The 25,583-nt window shown below is 38.5% G+C and overlaps 1 protein-coding gene across 2 annotated transcripts in view; it reads left to right on the top strand.

Annotated features, from left to right (window-relative positions):
• Positions 1–25,583, top strand: part of rols (rolling pebbles) — a 324,504-nt gene that overhangs the window by 86,412 nt on the left and 212,509 nt on the right. For both annotated transcript variants that reach the window (XM_069501898.1, XM_034973384.2), the window contains exon 3: positions 966–1,550. In XM_069501898.1, coding sequence (XP_069357999.1) covers positions 1,082–1,550 — 469 coding nt within the window. In that variant the 5' untranslated portion in view covers positions 966–1,081. The remainder of the gene's footprint in view (positions 1–965; positions 1,551–25,583) is intronic.

Below are 25,583 nucleotides of genomic sequence, written 5' to 3'. Positions count from 1 at the left end.
TGGCGATTTAATATCCTGCCTGGAAATTGGAATCCTATTCCAATACTTACCTACAACAAAGGACAAAAGGCGGGTTATCAGTTATCCGTGCTCATACCCTTTCAGTTTCCTGTTTCTCGCGGTTCATTGCTTTTCAGACAAGTACATAAAACAATTTTCAATATACTTGATAGGTAGGTACCTATATCTATTTCTCGAAAAGAACCCTATTTCACCGCTATCAAATCTATAAAATAGATTTTGACCACACTTGGGTGACAAAAATGTTATACACTTATCGCACAGACCTACAAACCACGCGGTAATATTAAAATTATCACAATAACTCAAATGATTTTTAAAAATTTCCAAAGGATACAGCGATTTCGGGGCCACTATCATATTATGGAGATCCAAGATTTTTTAATTTTTAAATAAGTACGTAATTACACTTATTTAAATAGGTACCTACCTAATTATAAGTAGGTATCTATTTACTTTCTGCATTCTAATTTTTAAAAATCTAAATCCACAACGATGAAGTCGCGGGCATCAGCTAGTTTAAAATAAATTTATCTAAGTTATCAGCTGATGATGCATCTGGTCCAAAATTTTCGTAATAATCGAAAGTCAGTAACAAAAATGTACGAAGTAAGAAGAATTAATAAATGCGGGAAAACCTTTTCCTGAAAAGCATTTGAAGAATACACTGCCATCTATTGCGTAACTTCAAAACTTCATTATCAACCGGTCACGCTACAAAAATTTGAAGCTATTGTTGAAACAGAACACGCGCTTTAGTACAAGTATTTTTTACTAGATGGCACCTTTAAAACTGTATTTTGAATATAGATGGTGCTGAATAGATTTTTTACAGTAAAAGCTTTTTTAATGTACTAAAAAATTTGAAGGCTTTTATTAGATTTACTTACCTATCTACTTACCAAAAATAATATAGTTTAACGTTTTGTTTTCTATTGTTTCAGATAACAATCCATCACTCTACTTTACGCGCGAACGAACGAATAATTCCACATGACTTAGTCAACTATAAAGTTCCTAAAGCTTAGCATAAGTTAGGTAAAAAAATAAATAAAAAAAAATGTATAATTCGAACGAATTCCTGCACAGTGCGGGTGTGAGCCGCCATATGCAGGCCACAGGGGAAACGCCGTCGCAAAAAACTAGTATGAAACGTCGATCGTGCGAGGTTCCTTTAGGGGACTTACTAGGGTCTAACAACTTCAAGGTTTCTTTGGGGGATATAACAAACGATGGCCCCAACTACGATTGCCGCTCGCTTAGATCTGTCAAGTCGGAAGATACTCGATCTTTACGCTACTATCGTCCTATAGATAGCCGCAGTGTTAAGAACTTTAGGTCGTCCTTAGCTGATATATCCGCGTATTCCTTATCCCGACCCCCGAGTTATGATCAGCTGTCGAGAAGGTCCGTGGTAGAGGGTCCGGATGGGCAAGGGATCACGTCGAGCATCGAAGGTGTCCTGTGGTCTGATGAAGAGGAGAACGAGTATTTCTACCATGAGAACATCACCTCTGCTTGGAATCAAGGTACGTTTTAAACTTTAGCTATTCCTTTCAAGGTCCTACATTGAAAATTTTGCGACTTTTAGAAGTCCTTTATTTGAGGCCGCGTTAGGTACTCAAGTAAGTAGAACAAAATCGATGTAGGTAAATATACATACAAGAGTTTACATTATTGAAAGTTAATCATGTTAAGTTAATCATTACTTACGTCAGTAAAACTTACATGTATATCCGCGGCCCACAGATATGTCTAGATCTGCAACTAGCGTGGCCCCCTCAGTCCCTCTCGCTCAAGCAGATTTTCTTACTTGTGAAATGTCATTCCTTCTACACTTCACGTTGTTTTTCAAACACTCACGTACAAATACATTTTGACAAACAAAAAAAAGTGGCCACGGTGATAAGGACAAAACATAATCATTTTGTCACGTTGTAACAAGAGCTTAAATGCATTTAGCTATCTCGCTCTAACAGTAAGTGTCACAAGGGCTCTTTCTAAACAGTCCTTATTCTGAGGCGCGGCCTGATAACTACAAATAGATAGCTAGGTAAGTAGGTACCTACCTAGCTACCAGTGGCGTGCAGCTCATAAAGGCATAAAAGCACTGCTTACCCAAGAAATAGTTACCCTAGTTGAAATAGCTTAAATGCTCAATGTAAGTAGGTACCTTCCTAACTACTGCTTACCCTGGCTTTGAACCCTGTGCACGCCACTGCTAGCTACCAACAATATTATGCTTTTTGAAAATAGAAAACAATTGTTGACTTAGGTACTTACAACGGGTAGGAGTGCCCTAAGCATATATTTTTTTTAGGTTTAAGTAATTGGAAACTAGGTAATTAGCTACATATTATATATTCAGCTTTTTTATAATTTAACTAGGTATTCATATTATTTGTAAATTACTTTATTCAGAAGTAACGAGACTGATAGACGGACGGGCGGTCAAACCTCGCTTACCTCGATCAATTTAATAACCTATCAGTGGCCAGTGGCGTGCAGATCATAGAGGCATAAAAGCACTGCTTACCCTAGTTGAAATGGCTTAGTGCTCATTTCTCATGATGACCTGTCATTAAATAGGTAGTTAGCTACCTAATGCTTACCCTAGGTTCAAACCCTGTGCACGCCACTGCCAGTGGCTCTACCGCGGTTGTTTGACAGCTACAATGTCACGATCGCAATCATCTCTGATTGGTTAATGCTCGCTCACTATTGGCCACAATGCATTGTTGCAACAAGAATCGTACAAATTCAGCCAATCAGAACAATTGAGTTTGTAATAATGATTGATGCAGGTTTTAGACAATCGCCCTACTGCTCAAGTACAAGAATAGTCGCAAGCATTCTCTAGTTTAACCGTAACAACATAATAACCCGCCTACCTGCGTCCATAATGATAACATCTCCAGCTAAACACAGGTTCAAATTGAACCGGTAACAAATTCTAAACCGGTCATTATAACCGATGATCACAAATCAGTGATCAATGAATGAACTTACCGATTTACATAATCACTTCCCACGTAAAGTGTCCTACATATAGCCCGTTGGCAGTGAATTATCTTTATAGTGGGTAACTATAAGCATAAGATAGGCATTTTTACATAAATGTTAACCTTTAGGTTAAATAGGATTTATTGAGACTTCATAATATTTTACTAGCTTAAACGGCCGCCCCGACATCGCTCGGGTGAATTTTGGGTGGGTGGTGATTTTTTTGAATGGGTGCATACTGCAAATCATCAAAAAATTTGCATTGCGGCCATTTTGCAATTGTCCATCTTGGTTTTTGATCATTAGTTAGTAGGTACTAGTTGTTACACCGGCAATAGAAATACACACCTGTGACAACTTTCTAGTCTCTCTATCTATCTCTCTACTGTTCATGAGATACAGCTCGCCGCTGGCAGACAGACAGACATCCAGACCGATGGTTGTCCGTTTGTCTGCCCCGTTGGCAACCTTCGGATACGGAACCCTAAAAATTGATAGACTAGGTACAAATTAATTTTGCATAACAATAATATTATGATCAATAAACATTTTCTTCATACACCAGAAATTGAGTCTAGAACGAGCAACTAAGTAGTTGGTTACAATTACTTAGTTCTAAGAGAACTAGAGAACAATTCCGTCACGTGCCTCGATAAGAACCAATAAATTACCCTTCCAATGGTGGGCCGCATGCGACTAGGGATGTTCCATGTTAGCAGATATCGTAGTCGGAGATTGAGCCGGAATCGTACTCGTAGTCGAATATAACGATAAGAATGTTTCAATCCATAATAAAGTAGAGAACTTATATAAATCTAAATATATAAAAGGAAAAGGTGACTGACTGACTGATCTATCAACGCACAGCTCAAACTACTGAACAGATCGGGCTCAACTTTGGCATGCATTCAACCCCTAAGGAGATTGTAAAATATGCAATTGAGGTAGAGTTGTAGTCTAAGATTTTTTTGGAGAAATCGTGATAGTATTTTTTTTAAAGCCAGAAATTTTAAATATGTACCTACCTGTTTACTAAGTTACCTACTTAAAATTTTATCTATGTTTGACTGGATCTACGCAATATCTGGTCTAGTTGGGGGCTTCAACTGTAGATAGTGTAGGTGTGTACATAGCCAAGCGACTTAGCGATCTAGTACGATATATAATTCATAGAAACCACTTAAATAAAGGTATAAAATGGCTTTATAAAAATGTCATTCAACCCCTTTCAGGTTAGCCTTTTTCCATTTTTAGACTGCATCATATCATCAAATACTTACAGTAGGTACGCGGCAGAAAGTGACGTAAATCGACCTTTAGGAGATAGCAGATTTGTAGAGCATTGTCTCTGTCATTGAGACAGACAAAACGCCATATAGGTATAAGTGATAGTGACAACGCTCGACAAAGCCGAAATAACATTCTAATAGCCGATGTACATTACTTTCGCATGTATTCGCGGTAATATCGCAGTCAAAGACTCCGTCATTGAAATAGATTTTTTTCAAGTAGATCTTCAATAGAACGATTCAAATACTAATCTAATCTGTACTGAAATCTAACTGAGTCGACTACGAATCCTCAGACCATCCCTAGCTCCAATCTCAGCAAAAAGCTTTGATCTATAACTAATAGCGGCGAAAGAAATCGCTCGCAATATAAGTGTCACGACACACGACACACGAGCTTTCAATCCGCGCATAATATTGTGGTTAATGGAAAAATAATTGGAACGGACTCTACTGGTACCTAATCGTTTCCAGATAATGGAGGAGCTGCTAATCCATACTAATAATTATTATAAATGCGAAAGTGTGTCTGTCTGTCTGTCTGCTAGCTTTTCACGGCCCATCCGAACAACCGATTTTGACGAAATTTGGTACAAAGATAACTTGCATCCCGGGGAAGGCCATAGGCTACTTTTTATCCCGGAAAATCAAAGAGTTCCCACAAGATTTTTAAAAACCTTAATCCACGCAGATAAAGTTGCGGGTATCATCTGGTGAGACAATAAACTTGAAGTATGCTCTTTTTTTATTAGAAACAATAGACAGTTTGTTATTTTTATAAATATCAGATTCGAGACAGTTTTTTTTTATTAATTACTTTTTACTTCGCTAGAAGCCTCCGCTGCCCGTCCGTTCGTCCATCCGTCTGTCTGTCAGTAGGTTGTATCTCGTGAACCGTAATAGGTAAAGGGTTGAAATTTGCAATGACTGACAGACACAGGACTGAAAACAGCAAACAAACAGTTCGAAAACAGATAGCTATTATGACATAGACATCCGCTAAGAAAGGATTTTTGAAAATTCAACCCCTTAGAGGGTGAAATAGGGGTTTGAAATTTGTGTAGTCCACTCGGTAATTCTTAGATCCGTCATTATATTATATTGAATATCAGACGAACAAAGCTAGTGGCACGCGTATACCTATTAAATCATTAATTATCTGAATCATAGGGACCTTCAAATTGAATACGTCCATAAAGTTATCACCAAATCTGCCAAAGCCCACGACTATAGGCTTCACCACCACGTTAACGTTGAAGCAATCCAGCTGCTTGACGTAACGGAGACAGTGAGAAGACTAAAAAGGACCAAACCTTTTGAGTTAGTGTATAGTGATTAGTGATAATGTACATAGTGTAAGTGCTGAAAGAACACGTGAATAAAGTGTCATATCTCAAATCAAGAAAGACTAAGATGCGTCAGTGGACAATTTCTTAGTATATAAGATAATTTATAAGTTTAGGTTAAAATAAAATTACTTATTAGTCATACATTAGGCTAGATCGTAATATAATTGAGTAGCTAATTGGCACTTAACAATTTTTTTTTTTTTTTTTTTTTTTATTCAGATACAAGTTAGCCCTTGACTGCAATCTCACCTGGTGGTAAGTGATGATGCAGTCTAAGATGATAGCGAGCTAACCTGGTAGGGGTACGGCAGTTTTTATTAAACCCATACCCCTTTGGTTTCTACACGGCATCGTACCGGAACGCTAAATCGCTTGGCGGCACGGCTTTGCCGGTAGGGTGGTAACTAGCCACGGCCGAAGCCTCCCACCAGACCAGACCAGAAATTTAGAAATTATAAAATTCCAAACCCCTGCCAGGAATCGAACCCGGGACCTCCCACTCTTAAGACCACAGCGCTCACCACTGCGCCAGGGAGGTCGTCAAACAATAAGGAAAAAAAAAAAAAAAAACTGAATCATTTCATCCATACTATTGAGTATAGGTACGTTAAATGGTAACCGAGCGATAGGGATCGAAGTGGCACGAATGCATGCACCATCCTACAAGTAGGCTGACGTCATTACCATGTCTAGTCTAGTCTATTGACTTATAGCCGGGCTAAGGCATAAGAGATGCGCTTTAATTTCTAGGGTTCCGTACCTCAAAAGAAAAAAAAGGATCCCTTATTATAGAACTACTTTGTTGTCTGTCTGTCTGTCTGTGTGTCTGTCTGTCTGTCTGAGGTGTCTGTCAAGAAAACCTACAGAGTATTTCCCGTTGACCTAGAATCATGAAATCTGGCAGAAAGAAAGGAAAAAATCCAAACACCAGACAGACAGACAACAGAGTAATCCTACAAGGGTTCCTTTTTTGTGGATATACGTAAACCTAAAAAAAGAAAAATGCAATGTCCTTTAAAAAGGACCACGCCCCTTAACTATTACAAAGTACCTATACTGCAGGTACTTGCACTCTATATGCAAATGCGGGGGAAATGAGGCCGCTAATCCAACAGCCACTGATTTACAGCGCTACCTGCCATTAGGACGATAAAAAACTGTTTAAGCTAACGCGCCTTGACTGAGCTTGTAATGATAACTTGTCCTTTATAATGGACTAAACAGGTTCAACGCCTTTTAGGTTTGATTTTGTCATTTTTGGGGTTCCGTAGTAAATCCAGCATAAGCGGTGATAACCTAGTAATTAGAAAGTCCGCGTTCTAATCGGAGGTCGGAGAACTAGGTCGGAGGTTCGATGATCGATCCCGATCACGCACCCCTAACTTTTCGGAGATATGTGCGTTTTTAGGGTTCCGTACCTCAAAAGGAAAAACGGAAACCTTATAGGATCACTTTGTTGTCTGTCTGTCTGTCTGTCTGTCAAGAAACCTACAGGGTACTTCCCGTTGACCTAGAATCATGAAATTTGGCAGGTAGGTAGATCTTATAGCTGACATTTGGGGAAAAATCTAAAAACCGTGAATTTAGGGAATCATACAAAAAAAATTAAATTGTAGTCATGAACTTATAATTAGTATTTTCAATTTTCTAAGTATGAAAATTACATCAAGTGAGGTATCATATGAAAGGTCTTCACCTGTGCATTCTAAAACAGATTTTTAATTATTTTGTGTATCATACATAGTTTTTGAATTATGCTGCAAAATGTCGAAAAAATACGACTGTAGTACGGAACCCTCATTGTGCGAGCCTGACTCGCACTTGGCCGGTTTTTTAAAGTGATTAATAACACTAGCTTTAATGGTGAAGGAAAACATCGTGAGGAAACCTGCATGCCTGTTCTCCATAATGTTCTCAAAGGTGTGTGAAGTCTACCAACCCGCACATAGCCAGCATGGTAGACTATGGCCAAAACCCTTCTCACTCTGAGAGGAGACCCGTGCTCTGTAATGAGCCGGCGATGGGTTAATCATGATGATGATGTAGGTATAAATTATTGTACCTTGTTATAGCAGACCATGACTGACATAATATTAGGCATAGCTTAGGCGATCCACTGCTGAGTCAGCCTAGACAATATCATCAAAGATAATTTAAAAGCAGGTACTTATCAGCAGATCACGAGACTCAAGTATACCTAATAACCCCACAAACACCCATTATGACCGTGATAAACCGACAGACGCGCTTTCCTCGGCTTTCCAACACATATTACTATAAATAATAACGTTCGCACGGTTCACGTTAAATAAATACGTATCAACTTTCTAACAAGGCATCTTAGGTCTCCCACACACTTTATACAGTCTTAAGATTCAGGCTGAGATCTATAGCGATTCCTTTAACTTTGCAAAGCTCAGAGTTAAGACAGTTAAAACTTGACAATAATATGTCTGTTACATAAATTTGTCCTGATTTTACTCTGTCTTAAGTCAAAGTCAAAGTACTCTCTGAATAGTTCAGAAGGTAAGAAAGAAAACCTTTTAATTTATTTAGCGTTTCCTTATACCAATAATTGCAACTGTATGTTAGTGTAAATTAAGTTGAGTTTGAGTTGGTACAAAAAAAGATGCCACGCTTCGACTACTTCACTCAGTAGAATTTAGAAAAAAACACTCTGAGCCGTAGAGATTCACTACTAGTACTACTATTAAAACAGCAAGCAACTCCAGTCAAAACAAATACGAAACCAAAATAAGAGCGTTCTAAACGACAAGAAAGATTGTAACATAGGCAAAGATAGATCTCTTCGACCGCGAAAGTCCGAGGTTAGTTATAAATTAACCTAATAACTTGTATGCAGATTATGTAGGTACCATGTAGTTAAGAAAAGGAAGGATTACTTATTCGTCTAAACTTTACACTCTAAAGAATTAATTTGTCTATCGTCCGTCGGGAGCCTTAGAGGCAATTATAAAAATGTGTCCTATGCCATGTCCACTTTCACAGTAATTACAGGGCAATTACTGTTAGTTGTAATACCACTACTTGAGGCTATTTTAACACTTTTATAAATAAGATCTAGATAATATCTAGGTATTTTAAAACTTCGCAACAATCACGAATGTTTTGAAAGACTCTACAAAGCTTTAAGCTTAGGCATATATTTTTATGGTCAACCGTTTTCCCTGTTATCTGAATATCTAAAAGAATTATTTGCCATTAGATTGCCAAATATATTATATTTTTGTAATAAAAATAGCGAGCAGGCGGGTCGCCTGATGTTGAGTGATAGACCTTTGCAGCACCAGAGCACAGAGTTGACCAGAGTGACCAGAAAAACTGGCAATGCGTTGCCGGCCTTTCAGGAACTTGTTGATCCGCCTCTTGAAGAATCCCATGTTGAAATCTAGTAGGAACACTGCCAAACAGAGTTGGTTCCACAGTCATTTGTCTGTGCGTGAAAATAGATCTTGTAGAATTTATGTCTTACCTTTGCGACATATTGAAATAGCAATCGGGGAGCGAACGTCCCGCACACTCGCACAGCCCCCACACTAAATCGATGCGTTCGAGCGCGGGTGACGTCAGGTATACGGGGCGTCCCCTCGCCTGATACCCCGGTTGCAATCTTACAACTATATAGATATTTAGAGCCTCAATAGCTCAACCGGTATAGGAGTGGACTGAAAATCGAAAGGTCGACGGCTCAAACCCCGCCCCTACGCACTATTGTCGTACCTACTCCTAGCACAAGCTTGACGCTTAATTGGAGAGGAAAGGGGAATATTAGTCATTTAAAATGGCTAATATTCTTTTTAAAAAAAAAAACCGTCGCGGATAATAAGTGAAGTGAATGATAGACTTGTCTTTAAGAATTCCAATGTTATGGACTGTAGGTACCTACTGAGTTTCACTGGTATAGATTTTCTTATTATAATCTCTAATAGACTAGTGGTTAAGATGGGTGGTCGGGGGTTCAACACCGGGCACGCACTTGCAGTGGCGTGCACAAGGTTAGAAGCCAGGGTAGGCATTAGTTAGGTAGGAACCTGTTTACTGGCAGGTCATAATGAAAAATATGCATTGAGCTATTACAACTGGGGTAAGCAGTGCATTTATGCCTCTATGACCTGCACGCCACTGCGCACTTGTAACTTTTCGGAGTTATACTTACGTGAAGGAAAACATCTTTAGTAAACATGTTACGCCTGAGAGATTTCCATAATGTTCTTCTTCATCATCATCATCATCATCATCATCATCATCATCATCATCATCATCATCATCATCATCATCATCATTCATCATCATCATCATCATCATCATCATCATCATCATCATCATCAACCAATAGACGTCCACTGCTGGACATAGGTCTCTTGTAGGGACTTCCACACGCCACGGTCTTGCGCCGCCTGGATCCAGCGGCTCCCTGCGACTCGTCTGATGTCGTCGGTCCACCTAGTGGGGGTCTTCCAACGCTGCGTCTTCCCATGCGAGGTCGCCATTCCAGCACCTTGGGACCCCAACGTCTATCGGTTGTACGTACTATGTGCCCTGCCCATTGCCACTTCAGCTCTAATGTTATAATGTTCTTAAAGGTGTGTAAAATCTTACTTGAAATTCTGTGAATTTTGTGTTAACGAAATGTTTTACTAGATGCAGCAATAATGTTGCATGGAAAAAAGATTTGATTCGCCTTTCAAAAGTAACGTTAACCTATTTTGTTTACTCATAAACCGTCAAATCAAACGATTTCTACGCTTAATAAAACCAAAAACCGGGCAAGTGCGAGGCGGACTCACACACGAAGGGTTCAGTATCATCATACAAGAAATAACACTTTTAAAATTTTTTGCTGCCATTTTGAAATGCTTATTATTTGTTTTTTACTATAGCGGCATTAAAAATAACTAATAACTAATAACTCTGTGAATTACGGTTCATGTGAGATAGTCCGCTGACAGACCTGTCTGACGGACAGACGGACAGCGGAGGTTTAGTAATAGGGTCCCGTTGGCACATTTTAAGTACGGAACCCTATAAATTAGTAAACTAATAAAAGAATGAAGTATCGTTTAAGATTGATTCGCGATGTGAAAGCAAGCCCGGTTAAGCTCTCAAAATCTCTACGCTTTTTATTTTTTGATTTCACTAATTAACCACGCCGATTTAATCACTACATTTGTTACGAATGACGGCGATTCTCTTACCAGCTTAGGCTGATTGCACATTGGATACTATCACTTGAGCATCTAGCCTCTCTAGAAGTGTCTTAAGAAAAAGCTTCACCAGGGCAGCTTTGAAATACTCCAATGCTTCTGTTCGAACGCCCAGATCCCAAATAAAAAAAAACACCACTCACTTACTCAGCTGCTGAAAAGAAGCGCAGGCAATGAAAGAACATAGGCAGCCAGCCAACACTCAATGTTTTTTATTTTTTGACTTAATCACTTGTTATGATGTTCGGGATTATCTTATTGGATTAGGTTGAGACGCCCGAAACTTCCTTGAACGAATCGGTGGAAGCTGAACTAAAATTAGATGCTCTGCTGCTAAAATAAGCGCTCAAGCAATTGATGACATGTGCGTCGAGCTTTATTAATGTCGATTTCATTGCTACATTTGTTAAGTGCCCCGTAAACGGTCAAACATGCCGTCAATTAAATTTGCCAAACACGTAGTTTGTTTGATAAACGTGGCCGTACACCTTCAAGCATGTTTGAAAAATACACCGTCAATCAAATTTGCCAAACGCGTAGTTTGTTTTACAAACGCATCAAACACGACCGCAGACGATCAAACAATCTGACAAACATGTAATATTTGAGAAACAAGTTTGATCGTTTACGGGCCACTTTACTGCCCCACTTACAGTGAACATACATCGGTGTACTATCAACTAACCTCTTTAACAACCATCGCATAAAATCTCAAGCTTATCTACAGTAGCTTTAATATTCCCAAATGCTTTCGTTCTAATGCCAGAGCTCCCTTTGAGCGATGAAAGCTCTGAAAGATGAGCAAAGAAACGATCGCTCAGGAGATAGTAGACAATATGCACCCAGCCTTATAATGACAGCGAGTGATTCTCCCAGCTTAATTATACCTACCTTACTTTGTTTAATGAAGTGATGAAGATATGAATAATGTGATGTTATATATTGAGATTGAGTGATTTGCTTGCGGAGGTTTTACCTCCAGAATTTAAAATAGGAGTAAGCGATTCGCTTTCTCGTTCTTTTTTATTGACGGGGCAGAAATCTTCTTTAGATGCCCGATCTCTTTGGAGAGAGATCTACCCGCCAGTGGCTATCCTCAGCGCATATGAAGACGTTCGGAACTCTAAAGAACGTGCGGCGGTACTTCTCTCACGCGACGACCATTGAGCTCATTCTGGAGGATGAACTCTACTACCTGGCCTCACGTTTGAATTTAATAAATGGGCAGGGCACATAGTTCGTACAACCGATAGACGTTGGGGTCCCAAGGTGCTGGAATGGCGACTTCGCACCGGAAGACGCAGCGTTGGAAGACCGCCCACTAGGTGGACGGACGACATCAGACGAGTCGCAGGGGGCCGCTGGATTTAGGCGGCGCAAGACCGTGGCGTGTGGAAGTCCCTACAAGACACCTATATCCAGCAGTGGACGTCTATTGGTTGATGATGATGATGAAATAGCCGCACCCCTTCTATGTTAGTCCGCTTCAATACCAATAGCGCGATAGGTTTCACTGGCCACCCGTAGCGAGACAACACGGTGGAATGAGCTCCCAACCCTCTTCGTAATAGGGCAGGGCCCAGGGGTCCATGCTGTGCCATCAATAGGCTTTCATAGACAAGAGTCGTAAAAGATAGTGTCAACGGCTTTGACCTTCGATTGAAGGCTTTGACACTTCGAGAACAAACAAGAACATGTCGTAATTTTAAAAAAACAGCCAAGTGCGAGTCAGGCGCGCGCAATGAGGGTTCCGTAATTCAAACACTATGATACATAAAAATAAATAAAAATATGTTTTAGAATGCACAGGTGAAGACCTTTCATATTATGATACCCCACTTGATATACTTAGTTATCTTACTTAGAAAATTGAAAATAATAGTCATTATTGAAAATAATAGTAATAATAATATTAGACTAATTATTAGTTCATGACCACAATTTTTTTTTGTGTGATGTAACCACACATTCACGGTTTTCAGATTTTTGCCCAAATGTCAGCTATAAGATCTACCTACCTGCCAAATTTCATGATTCTAGGTCAACGGGAAGTACCCTGTAGGTTTCTTGACAGACAGACGGACAGACAGACAGACAGAGACAACAAAGTGATCCTGTAAGGGTTCCGTTTTTCCTTTTGAGGTACGGAACCCTAAAAATCGAGGATGATAATGGAAAACATTACGTCTGATGAAACGACCTCTACGCGTCCTTTATTTAGTATGGTGCCAGTGGCATCATCCATATTAATATTATAAATGCGAAAGTGTGTCTGTCTGTCTGTTAGCCTTTCACGGCCCATCCGTCCAACCGATTTTGACGAAATTTGGTGCAGCGATAGCTTGCATCCCGGGGAAGGTAGTTAGAAGCTACTTTTTATCCCGGAAAATTAAAGAGTTCCCACGGGACCTTTAAAAACCTAAGTCCACGCGGACGAAGTTGCGGGCATCATCTAGTACTAAATAAAGGACGACCCACTAGACCTGCAAGAAGTGCCAGCAACGCATCGTATATTACTGAAAATGTGTGCGACGTAAGCAGCAAGATGCGTCAGCATCGTGCGCGGCGGCGAACTTTACACTTTTAACTTTTATAATATCAATGATCAATTCATATGAGAGAAGAGTTCTTGAAGTATAACAGTTTCCCATCATTCCTCAAAAAGATAAATAATTTCAACGTAACAAATTGTTTATTTAAATTTCTCTACCGTTATCTATAAATCAAAAACAAACATGCCTGGATTAAAGAGACACCGCGGGATGCAACTATAGTGGCGATTGTACTAAAGGCTTAGTCAGATACAACGCGTGACGACAGCGACTCCTAGAAGCTGTGTTGTAAAAATGTATTAATACATTCATACGTCTACTGCGAAGCCTGTGTAGGAGCCAGCATGGCACTAGCACGCTGTGTTTTATGATTCATGCAAACTCTTTAATTAAATTCTTTTTTTTCAAACATAAAAATATCACATTCTGTACACACACAAGAATAAACTGACTGACTGACAATTAATCAACGTTCAGCTTAAACCGCTTGTTCAAGTACGAAATTTTGCTTGTAGGTTCATCCTTTCTGTTATCTAGATTCTAAACTAGATCTAGAAAGGATTTTTCCTTTAAAATTACATTTAAGCGATGCCAGAGCAGGTTAGCTAGACCAAAAAAAAATGTAAGTACTAAGTACATATAGGGAAACACTATTAGTACGGGAACGAGAAATGCATTTTAGAAAGTTATATATTTTTATTTCGATCATTTCCTATTTCTAGCACTTGCTCAGATATCAAAATTATAAAAGCAATCATCAGTCGTCACACTCGCGGTACTTGAAGTAATAACAGAGCATCGAATTTGTAAAAAAAAAATTGTAAAAAAGCGTAATCATAAGATTCCTTGTATTAAAAATCATATTTACACTCGTTCATCGTAATGTTCTGCCCAATGCTCTCGTTTCTCGTTACGTTGCGCTTTTTGTCCGACCAAGGCTTTAAAGATAGCTAAAAGCCAGATGTTACGCAAGGAAGGCAGCCGTAAATATTTATAATTTTTACTACGCTTCCGTAATACAAGGCACAGAAATAGACGGCATTAGATTACGATTAGAATTAAGGCTACAGGAAGGTAGGCAGACGGTGTGTTTGAAGTTATTTGCTTGTATGAAATCAATCGGGTCTGATATCAATATTCAAAGATTGAATATTTCATCATTATAAATAAACTAGCGACCCGCCCCGGCTTCGCATGGGTGCAACGTAGATACTAATGTGGTGTCATTGAGGTGTCATTGCCTCGGAAACTCTCAAATGAGGGATTTTTTTCCGACCTAATTTACATTACTTCAATTTCTCTAGGGATCTCTAATTTTTTGAGAATTAACTATAACTATAAACCTTCCTCTTGAATCACTCTATCTTTTGGTGAAAACCGCATTAAAATCCGTTGCGTAGTTTAAAAGATCTACGCGTTCATACATACATACATACAGAGTAGACGCGGGAAGCGACTTTATTTTATACTATCTAGAGATAATTAATTGACTGTAGACTGTGTGACTGTCAAATAGCACAGAGTAAAGGATAGTGTCATATCTACCTAATAGTTTTCTCTGGTGGGAGTAGGAAAGGATTTTCAAGAACTCTTCTTAGACAATCCTTTGAAAGAGGGATCAAAGGATTTTCTCCTCAAAGGTTTTTAAAATTCAACTAAAATGAGGGTTCGAAATTTGTGTGGTCCACGCGGATGAAGTCGCGGGAATAAGCTAGTAAACTACTGTAGTTTTGAAATTAGCCCAAGCAAACACGATCTCAGTGTGCCATGGGACTTTAATTTAGAAGGCGCAAAGTAAGACATTTATATGAACTAAGAGCCTGTGAGCGCCCAGAACGTCGTTATTTCATAAAAGCTGAAAGTTTATCTGCGTATTGTCTCTAACACAGGTTCCCAGGTCCCCGCCTTTGTTACCTGTTATCTGCCAAGGCCGCCATGATCTAAACTTCATAGTCACTGATCGATCCTCATCACAATAGGACAATACGCAGATAAACTTTCAGCTTTTTTAAAATAACTAAGGTCTGGCCCTCCAGGGCTCTCTCTATTTATTTCCAAAACAATCGCACATACAAAACTGACAGGTCCATCGCACAAATCAAGCGGCCCCGTGTACTGACATGCATTTTCTCTCCGGAGAATAACAATGAAAACAGGTTGCAGGCCGTTTATAGCCAACAATTTACTTATTAGAAGCTCAGAAAAATGTGGCCACTAAAATGACAGTTCAAAAATAGTTTTAGAAAAATTTCACCGCATTATAAAACGAACTTTTTTGGTAATGCACAAACTTAAAAATATTTAAGTAATTAATTTCAGTCGAAAAGTTTGTGATATTATTCTTTTTTTTATCCTCTTTTATTTGGGTTTGGTTTGTCAATACATCCGCTGAAGTCACTCTTCAGATCTTTAGTAACATTCATGCAAAAAATTTCATCAATCCGTTGCTCGGTTGCGGTGTGACTAAAGGACAAACCAACATACAAACCCACTTTCGCGTTTATAATATGGGTGATTTATAATTTCTGATAGTGTTTTAAATGTGTTTTATTAAAGTCCCATTCAAATTTCCTGTTCTTTGAAAAAATTAAATTTTACTTATCAATCTAAATGTACAAAAGGAAAAGCTGACTGACTGACTGATCTATCAACGCACAGCCCGAACTACTGGACAGACCGGGTAGAAATTTAGCATGCAGATAGCTATTTATGACGTAGACATCCGCTAAGAAAGATTTTTAAAAATTCAACTGCACTGAATTTGTAACATAGGGATTTGACAGGGACATAAGCTAATCCTAATCCATACTAATATTATAAATGCGAAAGTGTGGATGTTTGGATGTTTGTTACTCAATCACGCAAAAACCGCTGAACGGATTTGGATGAAATTTGGAATGGAGATATAGAATAGATTATACCTTGGATTAACATATTGATTACTTTTTATCCCGGAAAATCAAAGAGTTCCCGCGGGATTTCGAAAATTGTAAATCCACGCGGACGAAGTCGCGGGCATCAGCTAGCTTATAATATGATAGTGTTTACTGTTTTATTAAAGTGCCACTGAAAGTTTCTGTCTTTGAAAAAAATACGTGTTAATTTTAAGTTTTAACTTAACCTACATTCGAAAGCAGCATCTTGTCTTCCCTCGACAGCTTTTTGCGTGCGCGACGGATGAGTCACAAAGTCAACGCTCGCTCGCACCGCGTTCTGATGGACTCTTTTTTTTCAAAATCCAGGCTTTATGGCTTCTACAGCCTACAGGCTACAGCTATTGCAATAAATGTATAAACACAAACAAACATTCGACATAAAATTAATAGGTACAATACTATAGACATAATATGTATAATATATATTTTTTTTAATAGAGATAGCGAGCAAACGAGTAGGGGTCACCTGATGTTAAGTGATTACCGCCGCCCATGAACATTTGCAGCACCAGAGGAACCGCCGATGCGTTGCCGGCCTTTTAGGAATCTGTTGGTCCGCCCCTTAAATAACCCCATGTTGTAATCTAGTGGGAACACCGCCGATGGGTACCTACTTAGATTCACTTGTATTTTTTTTAATCTATAGACTAGCTCTTGGTTGCAATCACCCCTCGTGGCAAGTGATGATGCAGCCTAAGATGGAGCGCGCTTGCCTAGAAGATGCCTATTCACTCTTGACTTGATGGTACCTTTTTTTTGTCGACCTCCCTAGCGCAGTGATAAGCGCTGTGGTCTTATTCGTAGGAGGTCCCGGGTTCGATTCCCCGCAGATTGAAATTTTATATTTTTCTGAATTTCTGGTCTGGTCTGGTGGGAGGCTTTAGCCGTGGCTAGTTACCACCCTACCGGCAAAGCCTTGTCACCAAGCGATTTAGCGTTTCGGTACGAATCCTTGTAGAAACCAATGGGGTATGGGGTTAGTACAAACTGCCAAACTCCTTCCAACTTAGCCCGCTTCATCTTAGATGGCATCATCACTTACCACCAGGTGAGATTACAGTTAAGGGCTAACTTCTATAGAAATAAAATAAAAATTCAAAAGCAAACTTGTCATCGACCAAAAACCCTGTATCCCGATCTCTTGTTCTTGTTCCGAAATTCCTTTTTTTATCAGTTATTTTTTATTTTTATCAAATTCAAGTCACGATCCGGTCCACTTAATGTCTGACATTTTTAATGTTACCCTTTACTAACAGTGCATGCTTTTATTTCGTTTTATTAATAAACGCGAAAGAAAACATGTTTGTATGTCTGTACATATTTATTTAGAACTAGATGATGCCCGCGACTTCGTCCGTGTGGATTTAGGCTTTTAAAAATCCCGTGGAAACTCTTTCACTTTCCGGGATAAAAAGTAGGTAGGTAGCCTATTTCCTTCCCTCGGTACCTTTCATTAAAATCGGTTGAACGGAAGGGCCGTGAAAGTGTTAGCAGACAGACAGACAGACACACATTTTTAATATTATATTATGGATGGATTATGGATTTTATGAATTATGGATTTTTAAAGAAATTTAATTTAAGTTTTTCAGTAAGTCAATATATTTTGCTGTAGACATTTTTTGATCAGTTGTTCATTACAAAATTTTAAAAGCATAGCTGAATTCAAATCTTAAAAACTTGCTGCAAAATTTTTGGTAAGTAGGTATATTTTTTTATTTGATTCGTATTACCTAATTACCGAAGAATTTTTTTGCTTAGTGTTCAAACTCTTTTAGTTTTATTGCTTAAAGTTCAAACTATTTTAATTTTATTGCTTAGAGTTCAAACTACTTTATCGAGGTATATTTAAACCAAATAATTTTAATCCTTGCCAAACAGCTGATAAACTTAACTTACTACTAACCTAACAAAAAGTTTGAAACATATTTTCTCAAGAATCAAACAAGCAAAGTCGTCCACATTAACATAAGCTTTAAGCGTTTATTGTTTCCATTTTATATTCGGATCACATACTTGGAGTGTCACAATCATGCCAATTTATCTTAAATAACCACCAGAGAGCGAGAGAAAAAACTTAAAGGATGACGTCATAAAACTAAGAGATTACTATCATGTATCATTTCACGGGATTAGAAATTTTAGAGGTGGGACTATAAAAATTAACTCTACGGGAACCCTTTTTCACTCCAAATATGTAAATTCTATATTTTAAAGGAGCAATTCTTTTATCGGCCCACTATTGAGCACAGATCTCCTCTCAGAATGAGAAGGCCGTAGTCTGCCACGCCGCGCTCCAGTGCGGATTGGTATAGACTTCACACACCTTTGAGAACATTATGGAGAACTCTCAGGCATGCAGGTTTCCTCACGATGTTTTCCTTCACCGTTAAAGCAAGTTATATTCTAATTACTTAATAAAACCGGCCAAGTGTGAATCAGGCTCGCGCAACGAGGGTTCCGTGCTACAATCGTATTTTTTTACATTTTGCACGATAATTCAGAAACTATGATGCATAAAAATAGATAAAAATCTGTTTTGAAACGCACAAGTGAAGCCCTTTCATATGATACCCCATTTGATATAGTTATCTTACTTTGAAATGGAAAATACATTCATGACCACAATTTAATTTTTTTGTGTGACAAATTCACGGTTTTCAGATTTTTCCCCTAATGTCTGCTATAAGACCTACCTACCTGCCAAATTTCATGAGTCTAGGTCAACGGGAAGTACCCTGTAGGTTTCTTGACAGACCGACTGACAGACAGACAGACAACAAAGTGATCCTATAAGGGTTCCGTTTTTCCTTTTGAGGTACGAAACCCTAAAAACGCACATAACTCCGGGTTCGAACTCCCGACCTCCGACTAGGAGACGGACGTAGGATGGCCGGCGGTGGTGGACGGCGGTAATGGATATCTGATACGATGATGGAATTTGACGGATTTGTGATTATGATGGAATTTGATTGAATTAAAGTTGATCGTCCTCACAGACAATACACAACTATTCTCAAAGGTCGAAAGGACGGTCATATTCCAAAGCTGGGAGTTTTTCAATGCAACCGAAGCATCCCAAGCTCTCCTTATAAAGGAGCCCTGTTTAAAATTCCGCTCCCGTCCGGGACGAACCCGTCGGACATTTTTAGGCGTTCACTTCTTGGACCTTTCTCATACTTTTTGTTGTTTTATTTTTCCCAAAAAAGCTGCATAGGCAGATTTACGCGGTTCGCTGTTTTTATTTTAGAGATAACCATGACGACCAATTAAGCACATAAAACGCGCGTGTACACGTGTATTATATTAATTATGTAGGAAATGGATAAAGCGCTACTTTAGCAGCGTTGCACCAACGTGCGCTTCACAGTGTAAAAACCTTTTTTTATAGAATACTAGATGATGCCCGCGACTTCGTCCGCGTGGATTTAGGATTTTAAAAATCCTGTGGGAACTCTTCAATTTTCCGGGATAAAAAGTAGCCTATAGGTATTCTTCCCCGGGATGCTAGCTATCTCTGTACCAAATTCCGTCAAAATCGGTTGAACGGTTGAGCCGTGAAAAGCTCGCAGACAGACAGACAGACAGACACACTTTCGCATTTATAATGTTAGTATGGATTAGTCACGTTTATCATGACTAACATTCCCCTTTCCCCTCCAACTAAGCGTAAAGCTTATGCTAGGAGTAGGTTTTTGGGATCCTAAATCCAGCTGGATAAGCTGGATTTAGGTTACCAAAAACCATCGCTGGCAATTCTAGTAGTTGGTATAGTCAGTCATACAATAAGATGTATAATCGGTGTTAAATTTTTTATTAAAAAAACTAAACTGCCTTCCTTTTTAGGGTTCCGTACTCGAAGGGTGCTAATGGGATTATTACTCCGCTGTCCGTCCGTCCATCTGTCTGTTAGCGGGCTGTACCTTGTGAACCGTAATAGGTATAGAGTTGAAATTTTCATAGAATGTGTTTTTCTATTTCTGCTATAACAGCAATTGCAAAAAATTTCAAATTTCCGTTTCGAAAATTAAAAAAATTAAAAACTGTTATTTGTTTTGCGATGGCTCGGAACCCTTCGTGTGCGAGTCCGACTCGCACTTGACCGGTTTTTTGCATTATTGATAAACTTTTTCCGGTAACAATTATTACCTCTTTGGGGGCATTACACACCTGTCAGCGAAGTGGGTCGGCTTATTTGCAATGATATTGAATCGAGGCGGTATCATAAAGCTTCGGCATACTAACCTTAATAAAAAAAGCTTAAAAGCTATCTAGCTGTCGTGAGCTATCTAGCTGTATTGAGTTTTAACTAAATATATCGTCGTGTAGCAAGCGCCACATTTCAAGTAGCACAAAATGTTTCACGCCTGGAAAGGTTTTCCCCATGGATTTAGTACGTAATAAGTCTTATTATATCAAGAATTTTCAAAGCTACGACAGGTCTTCGAATCGTCGATACCGCAAAGCCTTAAGACTAAGGTCTTCAACGATTGTGTCCTACCTGTGATGGCGTATGGAGCGGAAACGTGGACACTAACAGTTGGCCTCGTCCACAAACTAAAAGTCGCTCAGCGCACTATGGAGCGAGCTATGTTGGGTATCACTCTCAGGGACAAAATCCGGAACGAGGAAATTCGCAGAAGAACAAAAGCGACCGACATAACTCAAAGGATTAGCAAGCTGAAGTGGCAATGGGCAGGTCATGTCTGTCGAAGAACCGACGGCCGATGGGGCAGACGTGTTCTGGAGTGGAGACCGCGTTCCGGTAAGCGCAGTGTGGGACGACCCCCCGCCCGCTGGACCGAATGACCTGAAGAAGGTGGTGGGGAGCGGGTGGGTGAAGAAGGCGGAGGACAACTTATCAAAAATGAGGATGTTCGGGGGCTACTGAACGCTATAGAGAGAGAGCCAGCGCGTGCAGACCTTCGCTATTTTATAAAAACTGAACGTTTCTCTGTCTGTCTGCCTGCCTCCCTGCCTGCCTGTATGTCTGTCTGCCCGCCTGCCCGCCTGCCCGCTTTTGTACTTTTTTATTCATTGTAATTCCCAACGAGTCACACTGTAGCTTGGGTGTCACTCGATGGGATTTTTTTTTTCGATGGATTCCCGAGTCACAGTGTCACACGATTGGTTGTGACTCGTTGGGAACCCATCGAAATACGGACGCCGGAAGTGTACACCACACCTTACAATAAGTTGCGGCTTGAGTACAATTGCCTAACAGAAGTGAGTACAAGCCTTTATACTTGTAACGTATAAGCAACGCAATAAGGCTCATTAACACGTAAAGCCCAATCATTACATCCGCTCCAATCGATTTCTGTTCTACGAATGTCTGTCGTAAAGCCTGCAATCACAGCTTTTAACATGTACTTAACAATGCTGTTTTCACTTAACATTTACTGGCATAGTGGGAATGTTAAGTGGATATCAATGGATGTTAAAGTTTTGTCATATTTAGTACAATTTTATGGTCTTACCAGCTGACTCAGCTCGGCTTCGCTCAGGTGGCATTTCTGAAAATTCTCTAATAGCGAAGGCCTTCTATTCTATAGGCATATAGTTTGCGACAGGTCGAGATGGCAATCGGGGTATGAGGCGGGGGGACGCCCCGTTCACCCGCACGTCACCCGCGCTTGCCTGCACCGGATTATCTCGACTTGTCAAGTACTATACCTACTAATTTCTTTCAATGGCATTTTTATAGTTTAGTAACTGAAGCTTTAAATTTCAATAGACAACACTATGTTAAACTATAAATAAGAATTTTGAGATTATTATAATTATGAAATGTAAGATTTACATAGTACATTTTTTACATAGTTTAAAAAATATATATTGCAATGAAAGATTAATATGCATAATATGTACCTACATATATTCAAACAAAATATATTGTAATTTTTGAAAAATATTTTAAATAAAAACAAGATAATATTGTTATATATAATAAAAATAATAAAATTTGAATAGTAAATTAGTATTATATAACTATCTATTATACATACCAATTAATACATACATAATAAGTACCTATGAGCTTTTCATAAAAACAAAAATAAATGTTTTGTTAAATTGTGATTTAGTATCAAAATTTTAACGATGTAATAAATAAATTGTATTTAAAAAAAACAAAAAAAAAATATTGTACCTATACCAACTTGTTTACCGTAATCATTAGCAAATATATAATGTACTTAAACCTAAAAGCATGTATCTAATTACACATTTAAAATTGTAATGAAATAATATTGTAAATCTGTTTTTCAGTAATAAAAGGCTTTATTATTATATGTGGCTAATAATGATCAACCCATCGCCTGGCTTACTAGGTACAGAGCACTGGACAAGTGCGGGTTGGCAGACTTCACACACCTTTAAGGATATCATGGAGAACTCTCAGGCATGCAGATCTCCTCACGAAGTTTACCTTCACGCAAGCAAGTGATATTTATTAACTCCGAAATGTTAGAGGTGTTTTCCCGGATTGAACGTTGGTCCTCCTGTATACGAACCCGACGTCTTTGGGGTTTGAACCTTTAAGTTTATAATAAAGCATTACAGTTTAGTGATCGAGGCTAATATGATTGCGATAGTCACAATGCATCAATCAAAGTTTCGTAATACAGGTGCAGGTTTAAACATTAATTACAACGATATTACGTGCAACGATCATAAAGCAGAGGATCGTGAAAGTCAAGCGTTCGGTTAATCAGATTGACCGTAAAGAAATCATTGTTGTCTGAGAGTTGACGGAAAATATTAAGGATGTAGTTACTTGGCAAACCCTCCCTAGGTGTAGGTACACTGTACAGACGAAATCAAATGGATCGCTGGGAGCCGCGGGATGTCGCCGTTGTAGGACCGCGGCGTGTAGAAGTCGCTAAGATTTTTTTATTTATTTATTTATTTTACACTTTATTGCACACAACACAAAGTAAACATTGAAAAAACACAATACAGGATCTTAATCTAATAGCTGTAGCATGCAAAGGCGGCCTTATCGCTAAAGCGATCTCTTCCAGGCAACCTTTGACGAAAGGAATCACGAAAGCACGGGTTGGTGCGGCAGCCGAAAATGGCCCTAGGTATAATATATTATTATAAATTAGACTACATACACAGTACATTCTAATAATACACAAATATATATAAATATATATACCTATATACATATCTCTATAATATACTACATAATTCTGTTTACATAGATAAATAATAGTTCTTCAAACGATTTTTGAAGGAGTTTAAGGATTTCGCCTGACGTATTTCAGCTGGGAGTGAATTCCAGAGTTTGACACTGTTACTGGTGAAAGAGTTACCATAGTATACCGTGCGGCTGTGTGGAGTCATAAGCTTATTGTCGGTGCTGGAGCGGAGGGAGAACTGATGGTTCTCACCAAGATAGGAAAACCGTTCTTTTAAGTATGATGGTGTTTGAGGGTAGTACAGAATACGATATAGGAGCGACAAAGCTTTTTTTATTAATCTTAATTTGATATTTTATTCTAATTTTAGTTTTTCTTTGTATGAGTAACTTGGTTTTTGTTATATAGTGTTATTTAGTGTAATTTCTGTTAATAGCTAAATGTTGTAGGTACTTTCTGTTGTTTAATTTTTGTATTAATATAAATAACCTTAAGTTTTTGCATGTTAATTTATTAGGATTCTTTTTCACCTGTAATTGACAACCGTACTGTTAGTATAAATGTTTTATGGTCTTTCATGTATGGAAGTAGTTGGTGACTAATTAAAAAAAAATTACCTCAATCTATTGAGGCTTCGTCAGTTCTCTTTATCGTAGGTACATCCTCATCATATATTATACCTCGTCTCTTGCAGGGATTTCCACACGCCACGGTCTTCCCGCGTCTTTGAATTCAGCGGCTTTTATCATACACCTCTCATCTTCCCACCGGCTCTGCAATAATCAGATCAGGGTGCGCCTGCGACGACAATTTGTCATCCCACCACTTTGTTTATTAACGAAAATAATTTCTCGAGTCATATTTAATATTTTTATCTTATACACTATTCGAGGGTCCGGGTTTTATTCGTTTGAAATTCTCAATTTACGTAAACTTCCAACTTTTAACGAGCAAGCTCCGAATCATTTTATAAACTTTTGTATAGATTTTAAAAAGCTTAAGCTTCATTGTTTATTCAAAGTTTCTTTTTAAAATGAAGTATTGTGTTGTAGTAGATAAGGCAGATAGCGGATTGCCGTAGTCTATTGAAAAATTTGCGACGTCTGAAATATTTTTTTTTAAACTTATGAAACCTATAAATAACTTTGACATTTCGCTATGTGCTTATTGAGAATTTAATCTAAAAACGTTATGAAATAGAAACTCGATTAGGTACAGTTTTTTCGATATTAAAAATTCCGAAAACTGTTCCAAATATTATATTAATTGCTTAAAACGCACATACTCCGAAAAGTTAGAAGTGCGTGCCGTGCCTTCCAGTACTGAATTTATTTAAATATATAAAAGGAAAAGGTGACTAACTGACTGACTGACTGATCTATCAAGGCACAGCTCAAACCACTTGACGGATCGTGCCGCAATTTGGCATGCAGATAGCTATTATGACGTAGACATCCGCTAATAACATAGTAGTCCGCTAGTAGACATCGGGGGTAAAATAGGGGTTTGAAATCTGTGTAGTCCACGCAGACAAAGTCGCGAGCATAAGTATTATATAAATGTAGTATGGTCTATACATTTGTATGAACATATTAATAAAATGTAATGGTATGATAATGCCACCTTATAGCCTGTAGAATTTGATGTCTCAGGTTTTATGCATTTTAAAGATGAATTTCTTGGAAAGCCAGCAATCATTAAAGCATCTCAGATGATAATATTACAGGTGATGAGTCGATGAAAAAGCTCATTTTCGATTAGGTACCTACGTATGAATAATGACCTTATATGGACGCGTTGAAATGAGTTACACGAGACCTGTAGAACTCGAAAATTTAAAGAATAAATTATTAATAGAATTAATAGAAATATACTAATTAGTGTGTGATTCTGTGGGCGGGTATGTGACATCTATACTTCTAGACTAACAAATAAAATTGAAGTGTCTGTCTGTAATTTCGAAATAACTACCTCATATTAAGCTCATATTATTATGGTTATTTGGACTGTACCATAAATGAATCATACGTTTTTAAAATTTTTGTCTGTCTGTCTATCTG

The sequence above is a fragment of the Maniola hyperantus genome, chromosome 11 (genome assembly GCF_902806685.2).
Source record: "Maniola hyperantus chromosome 11, iAphHyp1.2, whole genome shotgun sequence".
Taxonomy (NCBI): Eukaryota; Metazoa; Arthropoda; class Insecta; order Lepidoptera; family Nymphalidae; genus Maniola; species Maniola hyperantus.
This window is presented reverse-complemented; position numbering and strand designations above follow the sequence as displayed.